Here is a 15,969-nt window from a genome sequence, read left to right on the forward strand (position 1 = left end):
TATAGTGTCCTCTGCATTCCTCATTTTAAATTCCACCTTACTTATGATCAGAAACTCATTTCAGTTCTTAGTTTGTATTATAGTCCAAGGACTTTATTTCCTCAAATATTTGTTGTTGTTGTTCAGTCATTTTTAATTCTTCATGACCCCATTTGGGGTTTTCTTGGCAGAGATACTGGAGTGGTTTGCCATTTCCTTATCTAGCTCATTTTACAGATGAGGAAACGGAAACAAAGAGGGTTAAGTGACGTGCTCAGGGTCACACAGCTAGTAAGTGTAGTTTTGAACTAAGGAAGATGAGTCTTCCTGACTCCAGACCTGGCACTTCTATCCACTTTACCATTTAGCTGCTGGATAAAACTATGGTGAAGAAAATAGTTCTTTCATGAGCCTCTGTTCTATGCAGATCACAAGGGCTAGGAAACTGAAAATACTAGTGAACTTTACAACTTTCCATCAGAAACAGATCATAGCCTGGTCTCTTTCTGTATATCAACTAAAATAGAAGCTATTATGACACAAGAATGAGTATGTTCTGTTTATACCAGCATGGTGTACTAAAGACAATGGCGGAGCTAGAATGAGAAGAGCTATGCTTGCATCCCAGCTCCAACATTTGTTAATAGTGTGGCCAATTCTTGGATAAGAAGTCATTTGATCAGATCAATATGTAAGAAAGAATGTTCTGGGGCAGCTAGGTGGCACAGGGGATAAAGCACCAGCCCTGATTTCAGGAGGACCTGAGTTCAAATCTGACCTCAGACACTTGACACCTACTAGCTGTGTGACTCTGGACAAGTTAATTAACCCTCATTACCCCACCAAAAAAAATGTTCTGGCAGAAGTATGTCTGGAAATTAGATTGGAGATTGGAGAGTAAGGGCAGTAAGAACTGATAAGAGACTGCTGTTATAGTCCACATGGGCAGGGAAGAGGACCTGTATTAGGGTGGTGGTGGCAGGATTAGAAAGGAAGTAATGGATGTGAAATACCAAGGGGATGAAACTAATAGCACTTGGCACATGACTAGATATGAGAAGCGAGGGAAAGAGAAGGAACAAAGACAAGGTCATGAACATGGAAGCCAGAGTGAATGGTGGTACCACAGACAGAAATAATGAATTCAAGAGGAGGAGCAGGTTTGGGGGAGGGAGAGTTATGCTAAGTTTAAGGTGCCTGAGAGATAGACATCAAGGTAGAGACATAGGCTTGATGTTTACAAGATGACACAAGTAAAAGAACTAGGGTTAGGGTTAGTCATCTGTGTAGGCATGATGGTTAAAGATATGAGGTGATGGAGACTGTCAAGGGAAGGAGTCTAGAGAAAGAAGAGAAAGGGATCAAGGATAAAAATAATTGCATTAAAAGGGCTACTTACTAGGAGATAAAAAGCCAAAGAAGAAAACAGACAAGAAGCAGAAAATGTATTTATTCAGCTAACATTAGAGCCAAAGTCTGATTTCCATTCGACTTCCCTTTACATCCTCGTCACATGAGCCAATGTGTGTCTGCATTGCTGTCAGCGATCATTCTAGAAGCGAGGAATGGCTTTGTCTTCCGATGGCTGTCCTTGGGTCTTCTTCATCCTCAGATCCTAACGCTGCTCCTGTGGTGCAATCACACCTTTCCTGAGGATGATGTTTCCATATAGAGCTGTTTCTCTGGAAAATGAACAATGAGTCGTTCAATGAGCCTACTTTATGCTCGTTCGGTGCCTATGAGGAGCCAAATAATACGTCTGGGACAAAAAGATAGAAACAAACCAGTCCCCATCTATCCTCAAGGAGCTAAAGTCCTGTGAGAGAAAAGTATATATACATACATAAGTAAATAGGAAATACATACAAAGTAAATGCGAATGAGGGAGAGGGGCTGGCAGCTTGTGTAGTGGGGATACTTGAGCTGAGCCTTGAAGGCAGCTTTAGATTCCTGGAGACAGAGGTAAGAAGGGAGCACACCCCCCAGAAATGGGGACAACCAGTGCAAAAGGCTGGAGATGCACTATTACTGTGGAGGAACCAGTGGTTACACTTTGGCCAGAAAATACAGAAGGTGTAGAAGGGAGTTTTATCTGAGTTTGGAAAGGCAGGCTAGCGCCAAATAGAAAAGGCTGCAAATGACAGAGGAGTGTGTATGGATTTGACCTCAGACACTAGGTACATGACCCTGGACAAGTCACTTAGCTCTGTTTGCCTCAGTTTCCTCATCTGTAAATGAGCTAGAGAAGGAGATGGCAAAAAAAAAAAAAAAAAAAAAAAAAAGGAAATGGCAAACCGTTCCAGTATTGTCAAGAAAACCCTAAATGGGGTCATGAAGAGTCAGACAGAACTGAAAAAAAAAACAATCAAAAGAAAGATGGACTGGATGGGAGAGAGAGACTTCAGACAAGAAGACCCGTAAGGAGGCTGTGGCAAGGTAAGAGGGGATGGAAGCATAAAGTAAGATGCTGTCAGTGTGGATGGACAAAAGGGGACAGATAAAAATAATGAATATAAAGGAGGAGGGTGAGGAAGAGTGAAGAGTCGAGGATATCAAACAATGGGCAAGCAGATATACAGTACAACTCCACTGGAAGAGGGCATTTCTGAGGACTGGGAAAGGGAGGGGAGATAGAGAAGAGGGAGGAGCCTTAAGACTCCTGTGCCTGGTTAGAGGCTTTAGAACAAGGGATTGTTAGGAAAGACAAACGTGAAGGAGGAAGGAGACACTATAAGAAAGGAACATTAAAAATCTTAGAGCTAGAGAGGACTTTAGGTATTATCAAGTTCAACCCCAGCATTTTACAGATGAGGAAACTGAGGCATGGAGCAGAAAAGTTACTTAGCTAAGGGTAACCATGAGTCCGTGGCAGAATTAGGCCTAGACTCCAGGTCACCAGAGTGCTTTCTCATCATACTGTATTTTTCTTTCCCTTTTTCCTCAAACAGAATCAAGAACAGTGTGGCCTGTGACTCTATGAGGGATACCAGAATCCTGTGGTATCTACTCAGAGGTCATGAGGAAAAGTCTCCATTTTCCTTTGGGAAGAAAGGAGGCCATAAAACTGCCAAAGAGCTGTAGCTTCCATTTTGCTCTTCCATGGGAATACCAATGGAGCATGAATACATTGGCACCGATAGACCAATCAAACATGTAACAGAAAGCATTTAGCCGCCAACTTAAAGAATGTGTCGAATACCAATGGTCAACTAAACATCACCACATGTGCAAACATGGCTTACGTATTTTGCGCTCCTGGTGATATATTTTCTCCTTACAATGGGCTAGAGGGGAAACTAGAGCAAAAGTTAGTCAATCAACAAGAATGTATTAAGTGCTTACTATGCACCAAAGACTTATTATATAAGTCCTAAGGATACAAAGGAAAGCAAAGACTTGTCCCTGTCCTCAAGGAGCTTACATTCTAATTAGGGAGGCAACATATGAACAACTGGGAAGATACAAAGATACCAAGAAAGAAAAGACACAAGGTGTATACAGAGTAGATGTAAGGTTATTTTAGAGGCAAGGCATTACACTAGGGGGAGAAGCTAGTGAGCAGAGAGAGAGAGGCAGGTGAGGGAAAGAGGGCATTCCTGTACTATCAGAGGACAGCCCTTCATTTTCTGACCTTCCAGGATATATCCTTCCCCGGTTTAAATACTTACCCCGTTGCAACCACAGCAAATGCCTTTTTTGCCTGTTCATAAAAAGCAAACCTTTCCACCTTCCCCAGGTCCTCCTGAAAGACAAGATGTGTTCTCATTACTCTCTGCCAGTAGGGAAATCACTGGATAAACTGGATAAGCACCCCTAGGCTCCCTAGAGGGCTGAGTATCAAAGCTGAATTCCAGCATCATCTTCTAGGCTGCATTTTCTCCAACAGCCAAAGAAGCTCAGTAATCTCCATGATGGAGCTGTTGAGGAAGGACTTTTGAGAAGACACCATTGGCCAGAGTGGAAAAGATTTGGAAATAATGTCATTGCTTGACATCTCCATCCACTGTCTCTAATTCTGACATCCTGAAAAAGATGGAAGGCAGAGGAGGAGAAGATAGAGATAATTGCTAGTCATATTATCTAATTTTTAGTCATATCATCAGTGCTCTGCTTAAGTGACAAAGTACGTTACTTCATGTCATGGGGTTATACACTGCATACATATCAACCTTTTCCTCTGTGAAAAAAAAATATATATATATACACATATTTCAATCTTCCAGAAGAACAGATGATGAAATATACTTTCCTCCCCTCTGTAGAGGAATGGAGGGCTACAGGTGAGGAATGTTGCATTCCCTCCTCATCTCTGCATCTTAGAATCCCTAACTTCTTCAAATCATAGCGTTATCATCTACACAAGGCATCACCAGATCTCCTCAGGTGACAGTGTCCTACTCCCTAAAAATTACTTTGTATTTATTTTTATATATTTTGTATTAATCTATTTGCATGCATATTGCCTTGATCTCTCCCCCCTCTTTTCTTCCTTTCTTTCTTCCTTCCTCCCTTTTCTTCTTTCATTCTTTCTTCCTTTCTCTCTCTTTCTTTCTTTCTTCCTTTCTTTCCTCTCTCTCTCTCTCTCTCTCTCTCTCTCTCTCTCTCTCTCTCTCTCTCTCTCTCTCTCTCTCTCTCTCTCTCTCTCTGTCTCTCTCTCTTCCTTAGCACCTAGCAAATTGCTTGGCATATGGTAAGTACTTAATAAACACTTTTTAAACTACTCCTCCCCATATTCCTGGTTGTTCTTTCATCAGAATATATTTATTAATTACTTATTATATACAAACCCCTTTCCTTTGCTTGAGGCTAGAGACATAAAGATAAAAATGAGCAATAGCCCCTGCCCTCAAGGGGCTTACATTCTGCTGTGGTCTATGTAACAGTGCTTCCAATACTCAGAAACCCTACAGAGGTTCAGGAAATTGTGTTATCAACTTACCTCTGCTTAGGACGTGGTAATAAAAGTTACTTAATAATAAAGGCTAGCATTTACATACTACTTTCAGGCAGAAGGATTTTGTGTATGTAATCTCATTTGATCCTCATAAAAATCCTATAAATGCTATTATTATCCAAATTTTATAAATGAAGAAACTGAGGCTTATTAAGCGTCAGAGAATTTGAACTGAGGTCTTCCTAACTCTAGACCCATTGCTCTATCCACTGTGCCTCCAGCTGCCTCTAAATCATAATAGCTTACATTTATGGTTTACAGAAAGCTTTTTTGATGATGCTCCTATGAGATAGGTGGCATACCTAAATTGTCTACATTTTACCTTGGCTCTTCAAATGATCCATGATTTCATTCGTTTTGTTGTTACCTCACCACATACAGATCAGATCATGATCTCTACATGCCCTAGTAGACAGGCATTGTGAGCTGCTGTGGCCAGTCTTTGTCACTTCGTGGTGCCCAGGGACCTGATGATGAGCCTCTTAACTAAGCAGGGCCTCTGCCAACAGACATACTGTCTACAGCTAGGGCTCTACTTCAAGCTTTTGCAATTCAGTAGGACCTGTCAAAAATGGCATTGCACAACCTTTGAACATCCAGGGCCACCATCATGTCACCAGGATACATCAGAGCAAAGTCTTAACTACTGATTATGGAAGTAAGGGCAAACAACACAAAAGGAACCTACAAGCAAACCCTATAATTCACAGTATGGAAATAATTCAACAAGTTATTAAGACAAATTCAGTCAGATAGACAGACATTATTTGCTACAGTATCTCACAATCTATTAGCTTCTTATTTTAACTAATTATTTTTGCTAAGTAGGAGTTAAATTCAGTTGTTTCTGGGGCAGCTAAATGGTGCAAAAGATGAAGCACCAGCCCTGGATACAGGAGGACCTGAGTTCAAATCCAGACTCACACACTTGACACGTATTAGCTGTGTGACCTTGGGCAAGTCACTTAACCCCCATTGCCCCACCCCGCAAAAAATTCGATTGTTTCTGCTGCTGAAATAAATTTGCTACATTTTTTTCACCTTCTAAATGAAAAGTTCTTAATTTGGAATTTATGGATCGATTTCAGGGTGTCCATGAACTTGGAGGAAAAAGACATCTTTATTTTCACTAACCTCTAACTGAAATTTAGAATTTCCTCTAATTATCAACATAGGGAGCAACCAATTATTCTGAGAAGGGGTCCATCAGTTTTGCCAGCTGCCAAAGGGATCCATGACACAAGAAAGGATTCAGAAAGTCCTAGCCCATCCTAGTTATGGCTCTGCACTGAGACAGGATGTTAGAATAGTACCCTCATTTTACAGATAAGGATCGTGAAGATCAGAAAGAAGAGATAGCTTGTTCCACCTTGCACAAGTAGCAAGTGATAGAACCAGGGTTTGAATCCCAGTCTTTTGGCTCTTGACTATTCCACTGCACTAGAGCTGAGAGTCACTGAAATAAATGGATTCAGAGTTCTTTGCACTGCCTCATGCCTGAGGACATTATTCATCTCAGGTCATGGTTATTTCAAAGACTGACTTAGTGTGTCCCTAGGATTTACACCATCAGCTCTTGAATCAAGCTGACCTAGTGCAATTGCTAGAGGTGCCTGGGCTCTGAGAAGCCTGTCCGCTGGTGATTTGATTCAGTCAGGCAGCAGGCAATCTGGAGTCCCCAGGAACCTGTGACATGTCAAGGTCTCTGCAGCCACTCTTATCTGAGTCAAAAGGAGTTTATGAACTGGAAATTATATTTTACGACTTTTGATCTGCACACTTAAATGGCTTTTCAGACAAATTGCTCCTCCATTAATGAATTAACCTTTCACCCCCATCATCTTTATTGGCAGCAGCCCTGCCTTTGCCATTACATTTAGCCCACTTTTGTTTCCCTTACCCCTACATCACATGTTCCCAGGGCAGATGCATGTGACCTTGGGCTCATTCAATGAAGACACCAAAGTGGGGGGAGATGAATTCATTGACTTGTTTCCTAAGGTCTGGGCTGTGCCCAATGTTCCACTTGATTATCTTCATAGCCCCCTTCCCCCGCTTCACCCATGAAGAGCCAAAATCTCTGAGCTCAGGTTAAGAGGCAGAATAAGGGTAGCATGGGAAAAACTTAAGGAAGTGTCTTCCAAAAATGGAAGGAGCAGAGCCAAGATAGCAGAGAAAAGGCAGGGATTCACCTGAGTTTTCTCCTGAACCCTTTCAAACATCTTTAAATAATCCTTCAAAACAAATTCTGGAGTGACCCACAAAAGGTCAGAGTGAAACAATTTCCCACCCAAAGACAACTTAGAAAGTTAGCAGGAAAGGTCTGTTGCACCAGGATGAGAGTGGAACATGGTCCAGAGCAGGGAAAACCAGCAAGAGGCTTTGGGGGTGGTTGAATCAGTGGAGGAAGTGGCAGTTTCCACACCACTCAGCCCTCAGACAGTAAAGGTGTCAGACAACTGGTCAAAAGGAGATTACAGGGGTCCCTTTGCTGACAACAAAGTCAGAACTATGGTACATTGCCCATATATGGATCTGAGTCACAGTCCTAGGTTTCAGTCCCAGGACAACAGCACACCAGAGCTTGTGGCAGCAGGGAAACGGATTCAGGTCACATTTCTGTGGCAGAAAAGAGGGTTTGTGGTCAATCACAAATCAGAACACAGACCAGGAGAGTAGTAAACACGCCTCTCCCAAGATCATACCTCCTTGAAAGAATCAAAAACTTACAGGTCCCCTAAAATTATCTCTAAAACAGCTGCACACACACACACACACACACACACACACACACACACACATACACGCACGCACACACACACTTAGCACTTGGGACACTACTCCCTCCACTCTGAAAGCAGCCTAGCTTTAGCATTGATTTAAAAATCAAAAAATAGGCTGAGAAAATGGAAAAAACAGCAGAAAAAGATTCTGACTATAAGAAGTTACTATAGTGACAGGGAAAATCAAAACACAAACTCAGAAGTCAACAAAATCAAAACTTCTATATCCAAAGCCTGAAAGAAAAATATGAATTGGTCTAAGATTTATCAGTTTTTAGATTAAAGGATCAGAGGATTTGGAATATGATATTCCAGAGGGTAAAAGAACTAGGATTACAACCCAGAAAACCTGAATATAATCCTTTGGGGGCAGGGAAGTGGAGAATGGACATTCAATGAAATAGAGGACTTTCAAGAATTCCTGATGAAAAGAGCGGGGCTAAATAGAACATTTTACTTTCAAATACATGACTCAAGAGAAGCATAAAAAGGTAAAAAAGGAAAGTGAAATGACAGAGGATTCAATAAACTTACACTGCTTACATTCCTACATGGGAAAATAATACTTGTAACTCCTAAAAACTTTTTCATTAATAGGGAAGTTAGGAGTATACATAGACAGAAGGCACAGGTATGAGATGAACATGATGGAAGGATTATCTAAAAGAATAATTTTTAAAATTTAACTTAATTTTTTTCCTTCTTTTTTTCAACATTTGTTTTTATAAGATTTCTAGTTCTAATTCCCCCCCCCTTCCCCTCCCTCTGCCTTTCCCAAGACAGAAAGCAATCTGATATAGGTTATATATGTACAATCACATTAAACATATTTCTGCATTAGTCATGCTGTGAAAGAAGAATCAGAACAAAAGGGAAAGACCTCAAAAAAGAAAAACAAAAAAAGTAGAAATCTGCATCTAGATCCCACAATTCTTTTTTTCTGGATTTGGAGAGCATTTTCCATCATAAGTCCTTTGGAACTATCTTGGACAATTGTATTGCTGAGAAGAGTCAAGTCTATCACAGTTGATCAACACACAATGCTGTTGATACTGTGTACAATGTTCTCCTGGTTCTGCTCATTTCACTCAGCATCGGTTCATGTAAATCCTTCCAGGTTTCTCTGAGATCCACCTGCTCATCATTTCTTACAGCACAGTAGTATTCCATTACATTCATATACCACAACTTGTTCAGTTATTCCCCAATTGATGGGCATCCCTTCTATTACCAATTACTTGCCACCACAAAAAGAAGCATAAGTATTTTTGTACATGTGGATCCTTTTCCCTAAAAGAATACAATTAAGGGGTAAGAAAGACGAAAGCACTGGGAGAAGGGAAAAGGGAGAGGTAGAATGGGATAAATTATCTGACATAAAAAAGTCTCAAAAGACCATACTATTTCTTTTGTTTTGGGTGCTGTTGTTTTTTTTTTCTATTTTGAGGTTTTGCATCACTGCTCTGATTTTTTCTCTTGTAACAGGATTAATGCAGAAATAGGATTAATGTTATTATGTGCATATATATATATATGTGTGTGTGTATATATATCTCTATATGTATATGTATATAGATATATAGATATAACCTATATCAGATTACCTGCTGTCTAGGGGAGGGGGGAGGGAGGGGAGGGAGGGGAGGGAGGGAGAAAAATCTGAAATTGTAAAGCTTGTATAAACAAAAGTTGAGAACTATCTTTACATGTAACGGAAAAAATAAAATACCTTATACATAAAAAAAATTAATTAATTAAAAAATTTTTTAAAAAGTCTCAAAAGAGCTTTTATAGTGGAAGGAAAGATAGGGGAGATACAGGGGAGTGTGTCAACTTTACTCTCATTGGAATTGGCTAAAAGAGGGAACAACATACACACTCAGGTATAGAGATCTATCTTACCCTAAAGGAAAGTAGGAGGGGAAGGGGATAATAGAAGGGGTGGGGCTAATAGAAGGAAGGGCAGATTGCAGGAGGTAAAAGTCAGAAGTAAAACACTTTTGAGAATGGAGAGAGTGAGAGAGAGTAGGATAAATGGGGAGGGGGAGTTGGATGGAGGGAAATACATAAATAGTTAACAATAACTGGAAAAAATTATAATAGGTTTCTTGGATAAAGACCTTATTTCTCTATTTGTAGGGAACTAAGTCAAATTTGTAGAAATAAGAGCCATTCCTTCACTGATAAATGGTCAAAGGATATGAACAGGCAGTTTTCAGATGAAGTAATCAAAACTATCTATAGTCATATGAGAAGATGTTTTAATTCACTACTGATAAGAGAAATGCAAATTAAAACAACTCTGAGCTACCACTCCACAAATATCAGATTGGCTAACATGACAGAAAAGGAAAACAGCAAATGTTAGAGGATGTGGGAAAATACTAATACACCATTGGTGAAGTTGTGTACTGATTCAACCATTCTATAGAGCAATTTGGAACTATGTCCAAAGGGAAATAAAGCCATTTATACCCTTTGACCAAGCAATACCACTACTAGGTCTATAGCCCAAAAAGATTAAAAAAAAAAAAAGGAAAAGGACCTATATGTAAAAAAAAAAAAATGTGTCTAGCAGTTCTTTTAGTAGTGGAAAAGAAGTAGAAATTGATGGGATGTTCACCAGTAGGGGAATGACTAAACAAGTTGTTGTATATGATTGTGATGGAATACTATTGTTCAAGATGCTCTTAGAAAAACCTGGAAAGACTTACATGAACTGATACAAAGTGAAATGATCATAACCAGGAGAACATCTCATACAGTAACAGCTATACCATTTGATGATCATCTGTGAATGACAGATATTCTCAGTAATACAATAATCCAAGACAATTCTGAAGGATTTATGATGAAAAATGCCACCTATCTCCAGAGAAAGAACTGATGGAGTCTGAATGCAGATCAAAGCATACTTTTTCTTTATTTTTCTTGGTGGTTTTTTTTTGTCTGTGTTATCTTTTACAACAAGGCTAATATAGAAATAGGTTTTGCATGACCACACATGTATAACTAACATCAATAATTTCAAATGCAAAGGTTTTTTAAATGAATGTTAAAAATTGTTTTTATATGTAATTAAGGGGGAAATAAAATATTAAAATTTAAGATTGCAAGAAAAAAAACACCTGGGTATTGTGTGTAGACTATCAGTAAGGGCACAGAATGAAGGACACATGGGGTTGACAGAAAGACTAGAAACATTCTCTGAACTTTTGACTGGAGATCAAGGATATGGTAAAACCTATGGGAGTACACATCCAGAGGAAACTGTACTTTGTGGCTCTAGACAGGGAGATTTTTTTAAACCAACTGAATTACGCTGAGGTAAAGTCCTGACCTAAACACTTGCTATCTCAAGAACTACACATCATATGCCATAACATTAATCTTTTGCTAAATAAACACTTGAGGGCTTGTCCAAAATTCTTAATCACAATCAAAACTCTAACTAGGACACAACCACCAGAGCCTTGGCCCAGGCTACAGACATCCAGGAGGGTGTACTTCCTCCACAGATTTTGGTCCTCCTTAGAGTGTGCTCCCTAGTCTGGCCATGCCCTCAGGGTACCTCTCCTCCCTGGGGCCCACTTTCCCCAGTAAGTACAGGGGTACAGATAAGTCTCTTTGGCGAACTATTCCTCTAGGGCAACTGTATATAGTTGAACTGCCCACTGTACTACACTTACCCCCACCTAGGTGTGTACTGTGCCACTACCCTACCCCACTGCCACATTATCATCTGTACCACTACCAGTATTGACACCCCCATATACACACACACCATCCTCTACCCAACCACCAATCTCGACTCTCAATCTCAGGTAAATTAGTCTGTAATAGTGGTTGTACTCGAGAGCTTACAGAAATCCGTGTCCTCAATTTGAAAAATAAGCAAACAATAGGCAAAAATATTGCACTTCATATGTAGGTCTAGAGAGAATAGGGTAAAAGAGAGGCCAGTGAGTTAACAAGCATTTGTTAAGTCATTACTATATTTCAGGGACTGTGCTAAACACTTGGGACACAAAAAAAGGGGGCAAAAACATAGTCCTTCAAGAGACAACATGCAAATATCTCTATAAAAATTATATACAATACAGTTGGAAGGCAATCTCAGAGGGAGGCCACTGGGAAAGGCTTCAGGCAGAAGGTAGGATTTCGGTTGAATAATTTTACATATGAGGTCATCAAGGCCTAGGGAGACTAAGTGATTTACCCAAAGTAACACAGGTAGAAGTGAGATTTGAATCCAGGTCCTCTGAATCTAGAGCCACTGTTCTTTCCATTGGAATAAGTATCAGAAATAAGATTTATCTTGTATCTAGTTTGGTTTGTACATATTTGTTTGCATGTTGTCTTCCCTGTTAGATTGAGGGCAGGGGCTGTCTTTTGCCTCTTTTTGCTTAGCTCAGTGCCTGGCTTACATTAGGTGCTTAATAAATGCATACTGATTGATTGATTTGAGCCCACATCAGCTGACTCCCACCCTATACCAGAGTACCTCCTTTGATTGCTTTTGGGTCTGTTTCCTTTCTCAACAGGATTCTTAATCCCTATCCAGAACCTTCTCCAGATACCAAGCTGCCTGACCAGGGAAATTACCCCCATTCTAGTCTCTCTGGAAGCTTCTGCAGTGTTGGTATAATGGCTCACAGACCAGATCTGAGAAAATAGGGGCCCCTTTCATACATTCCAACCTGTAAATTTATGTAAATACTAAGTTATGACTCACAACTATTATAGTATTTATTCAATTACATTTAAAAATGGGCCCATAGCCTTGGGATTTCTGGGCTCCTGTACAAAATACCAATCCATTTATTAAATAAAATCCAGCAACTCAAATTCCCTGAGAAGGAGGGGGACCTGGATGATTCTCACTCCCAAAAGGAGATGGCAAATTAAACTGGTTCAGGATGGATTTTGAAGTCAGCAAATGAAGAGTTATAGGACCAAGGGGGAAGAAGGCCAAGGATTCTTTTTTTTTTCTTTCTTTTTTGGTGAGGCAATTGGGGTTAAGTGACTTGCCCAGGGTCACACAGCTAGTAAGTGTCAATCGTCTGAGGCCAGATTTGAACTCAGGTACTCCTGACTCCAGGGCCGGCGCTCTATCCACTGCGCCACCTAGCTGCCCCATGGCCAAGGATTCTTGAAGAAGGAAGGCTTGGATTAAGCTTGGAGGTATGGGAAAGAATGCTCCAGCTAGGTGGCACAGTGATTAAAGTGCTAGATTTGGAGCCAGGAAGTTCTGAGTTCAAATCTTGCCTTAGACATTTCCAGCAACCCTAGGCAAAGCACTTCATCTCTGTCTGCCTCAGTTTCCTCATCTATAAAATGGGGATAATAATAGCACCAACTTCACAAGGTTGTTGTAAGGATTAAATGAAATAATAAATGTGAATCACCTTGAAAACTTTAAAGTATTAAATAAATGTTAGGTCTTATATTTTACAGTAAAACTCAGTCTGGTAAAAGTGATGTACTCTGGGTTTGGAGATTCCAAAGGAGGCAACCATTCGAGTTACTTTTAACACTGTAACCTCTGACTCACCAATCTCATGGCGTTTTCATGGGAATTTCGGATACAGATAATGTCTGTTCAAAGAATGACAGATATTTTACCCAGAGTCCCCTGGATCCTCTTGCCTCCCTCTTGAACTTGAATGGACTTCTGAAAGGAAGCTAGAAGGGTGAGTCAGGACACGGTGCCTTTGGACTCCATACCAGATCGTTCCAGTGAGGAGCAGACCACATGAAATCAAGAACTGAGTGCATCAAAGTGGTGTGAACCAAGGGTTATGACTTTCTGCCATTTTTCAGGAGAGGTGGAAGTACCTGAGAAATGATAGATACTCTTAGAAACTGCCTTAGTGTCATCAATCTAGACCGAGAAGTGACTTCAGAGGCCATCTGGTCCAACCCCTTCATTTTACAGACAAGGAAACTGAGGCCCAAGGAGATCAATTGACTTCTTTTCACAAGGTCACATGGCTAGTAAGTATCAGAGGTGGGATTTGAAGCTAAGGGCTCTGACTCTGGAACCAGCGCTTTTTCCACTGGGGCCTAGCATCTTGGGAATTCTTATAGTCTGCAAGGAAGAAATTAGCCTTATTATAGACATGCAATGTGGTGTTTGGAATTTTTGATGGCAAGACCTAGGCACTTTATTCCAACAATCTGACTTGAGGGTGTCCTGTCTATTTTCAAGTGCTAGCACTCTCATATCCAAGATAATGTGCATATGGTAGGGCTGAGGCAGATTGCCCCCACTCCCCCCACAGAAGGGGCCCAGTCCCATATGAATGTCTACCAGGGAGTGTCAGGTTCTTTGTACATTCCTACTTGGAATTCATGCCGAATTACTCTGCTTCATGCTCAGAATACTAGGTAGTACCTGATATGCATGTTAACAAAGGGCCTGTCAGCCCCTAAGTGACAATTACCTCCTAATGGCTTTTCCTTGGCAGACAAGACAATCAGCCCCATTCAAAAAGGAGATAATGATTCATGTTGCAAAATGTATCCATGATTCTTTGGCTAATAAGGCAGCTAATACCTAAGATCTCAACAGGAATAAGGCAAAGACTGGTGACAGCAACTTCCTTCTCTTTCTTGACTGAACTGTTCCTTCTTTCTCAGCATAATGATACTATAAACTAGAAAATACTCCCCCAGTCCAGTGGGAAATGCCAATAATCAGGAGTCTGGTCCAGTCAATTTCATGGATCCTGCCACAGTGACCATGAATTATGACCCATCTTAAAATATTAAAAGCATATCCCTTTAATTGAGAGGCAACAGAATTACCTCTCATTCAGGGAGGCCACCATTGGTGGGGGACCATTCTTAAAGAACCATGAACCGCCATACTGGGGATAGCCCCACATTTTGCCAATAAGCACTAGTTCATCCTATACTCACCAAGGTTGAGTGGCCATTCTTTTCCATCACTAGTTAACCCCATGATATTTTCAAATGGCATCTAAGCTGGTCGCCCCTGGGATCTCCACTATTATATTAGGACTATAAAAATCCCTGCAACTCAACATGAGTGGGAGCTATTTAATTCTCTTCATCGATCTGGCTAAGATTAGCCATACATTCTTGATTTCAGCTTGCAAAAAGAAAATCATGAGAATTGTCCAAGAAAAACAGCAAGGAAACTTTGAGCAGACTGGCAGAATGAAATGACTGTCTTTAGAAAGAAAGTAATATTTTCATTAATTAACAGCTTTAAATGGAAACAAATAATGACTTAGTCTTTATCCATCTGTTCATGGGAATATAGTATCCTAGGACTGAGAGCTAAGAAGGACCCAAGAGATCATTTTGTCTGTGTTTCTACTTATTTCTGATATCTTGTTTTTTTGTCTGTTTCCTCTACCCAAACCTTGGCATCTGTGCCCCATGTGGTTTATGTCAAGTAGCCTTTACTTGCTGGCAAACCCCTCTGCTCCTCTGGCTCTTTGGCTCTATAAACTAAACTATCTCTGAAAAGGGTTTTCTATCATAGTAATGAAAGAAAGGGTAGCTTGTTCCATGTATCACCTACACCATCCAACCTGAGCAAATCCAAACTCTGATAGCAGCCCAAGGAAGTCCATAATGATGCCCACAACATGCCAAGGCCCTTGGACCTCTGACTGCGAGGGTCCTATACACTTCTGACCCAGACATGTGCAAAATAAAGTGTTCAAAAGGTGTTTTCAAGGACACAGTTTTGCCGACCTTAAGACTCAATTTTGTGATCTCTTATCCTGAAAGGAGACATAAAAAGATGTTGTCCACTGAATGAATCAAAGACGTCAGGTAGCTTGTAATACAGACTGGTACACAATACATCTCTAGTGATGTACCCCAAAACAAGCAATTACAAACATATTCATAAAAGCCACTCGAGAACCAGTGATCTCCAAAGCTGCACTGATGTCTCAGTGACTCACCCTTTCCCTCCAATGGGCCAACCTATAATAAACATTCTCCCAGAGGTTCTTGCTTTTATCTGATGCCTACAGGCAGCCCTGGAACAACAGAGGGACTGCTGACTTTATGGAGACTTTTGGCAACTGCTATAGCTGCTGCCCACGATGGTCCTGCTTCCCTCATTGGGGAAATCAAGGGCATGGAATAGCTAACTTCAAAATACTCATTACCACTGACATCTTATCACTATCCTTCAGGCACTTGTACAGTCTGTCCCGAATGCCTGGAATGGACTCCCTCATCTTCAGAATCCTTCTCTTTCAAAGC

General features: G+C 40.5%; 1 protein-coding gene across 1 annotated transcript in view; it reads right to left on the minus strand.

The window, feature by feature from the left end:
• Nucleotides 1-1,409: 1,409 nt before the first annotated feature.
• The window catches only part of FUOM (fucose mutarotase), a 39,392-nt gene continuing 24,832 nt past the window's right edge, over nt 1,410-15,969 (minus strand). Inside the window, exons 5-6 of the mRNA XM_043986569.1 lie at nt 3,648-3,721; nt 1,410-1,661 (exon numbers count right to left, since the gene is read on the minus strand). Of these exons, the coding sequence (XP_043842504.1) occupies nt 1,595-1,661; nt 3,648-3,721 (141 nt within the window). The 3' untranslated portion in view covers nt 1,410-1,594. The remainder of the gene's footprint in view (nt 1,662-3,647; nt 3,722-15,969) is intronic.

Source organism: Dromiciops gliroides, chromosome 2, assembly GCF_019393635.1.
Source record: "Dromiciops gliroides isolate mDroGli1 chromosome 2, mDroGli1.pri, whole genome shotgun sequence".
Lineage (NCBI taxonomy): Eukaryota > Metazoa > Chordata > Mammalia > Microbiotheria > Microbiotheriidae > Dromiciops > Dromiciops gliroides.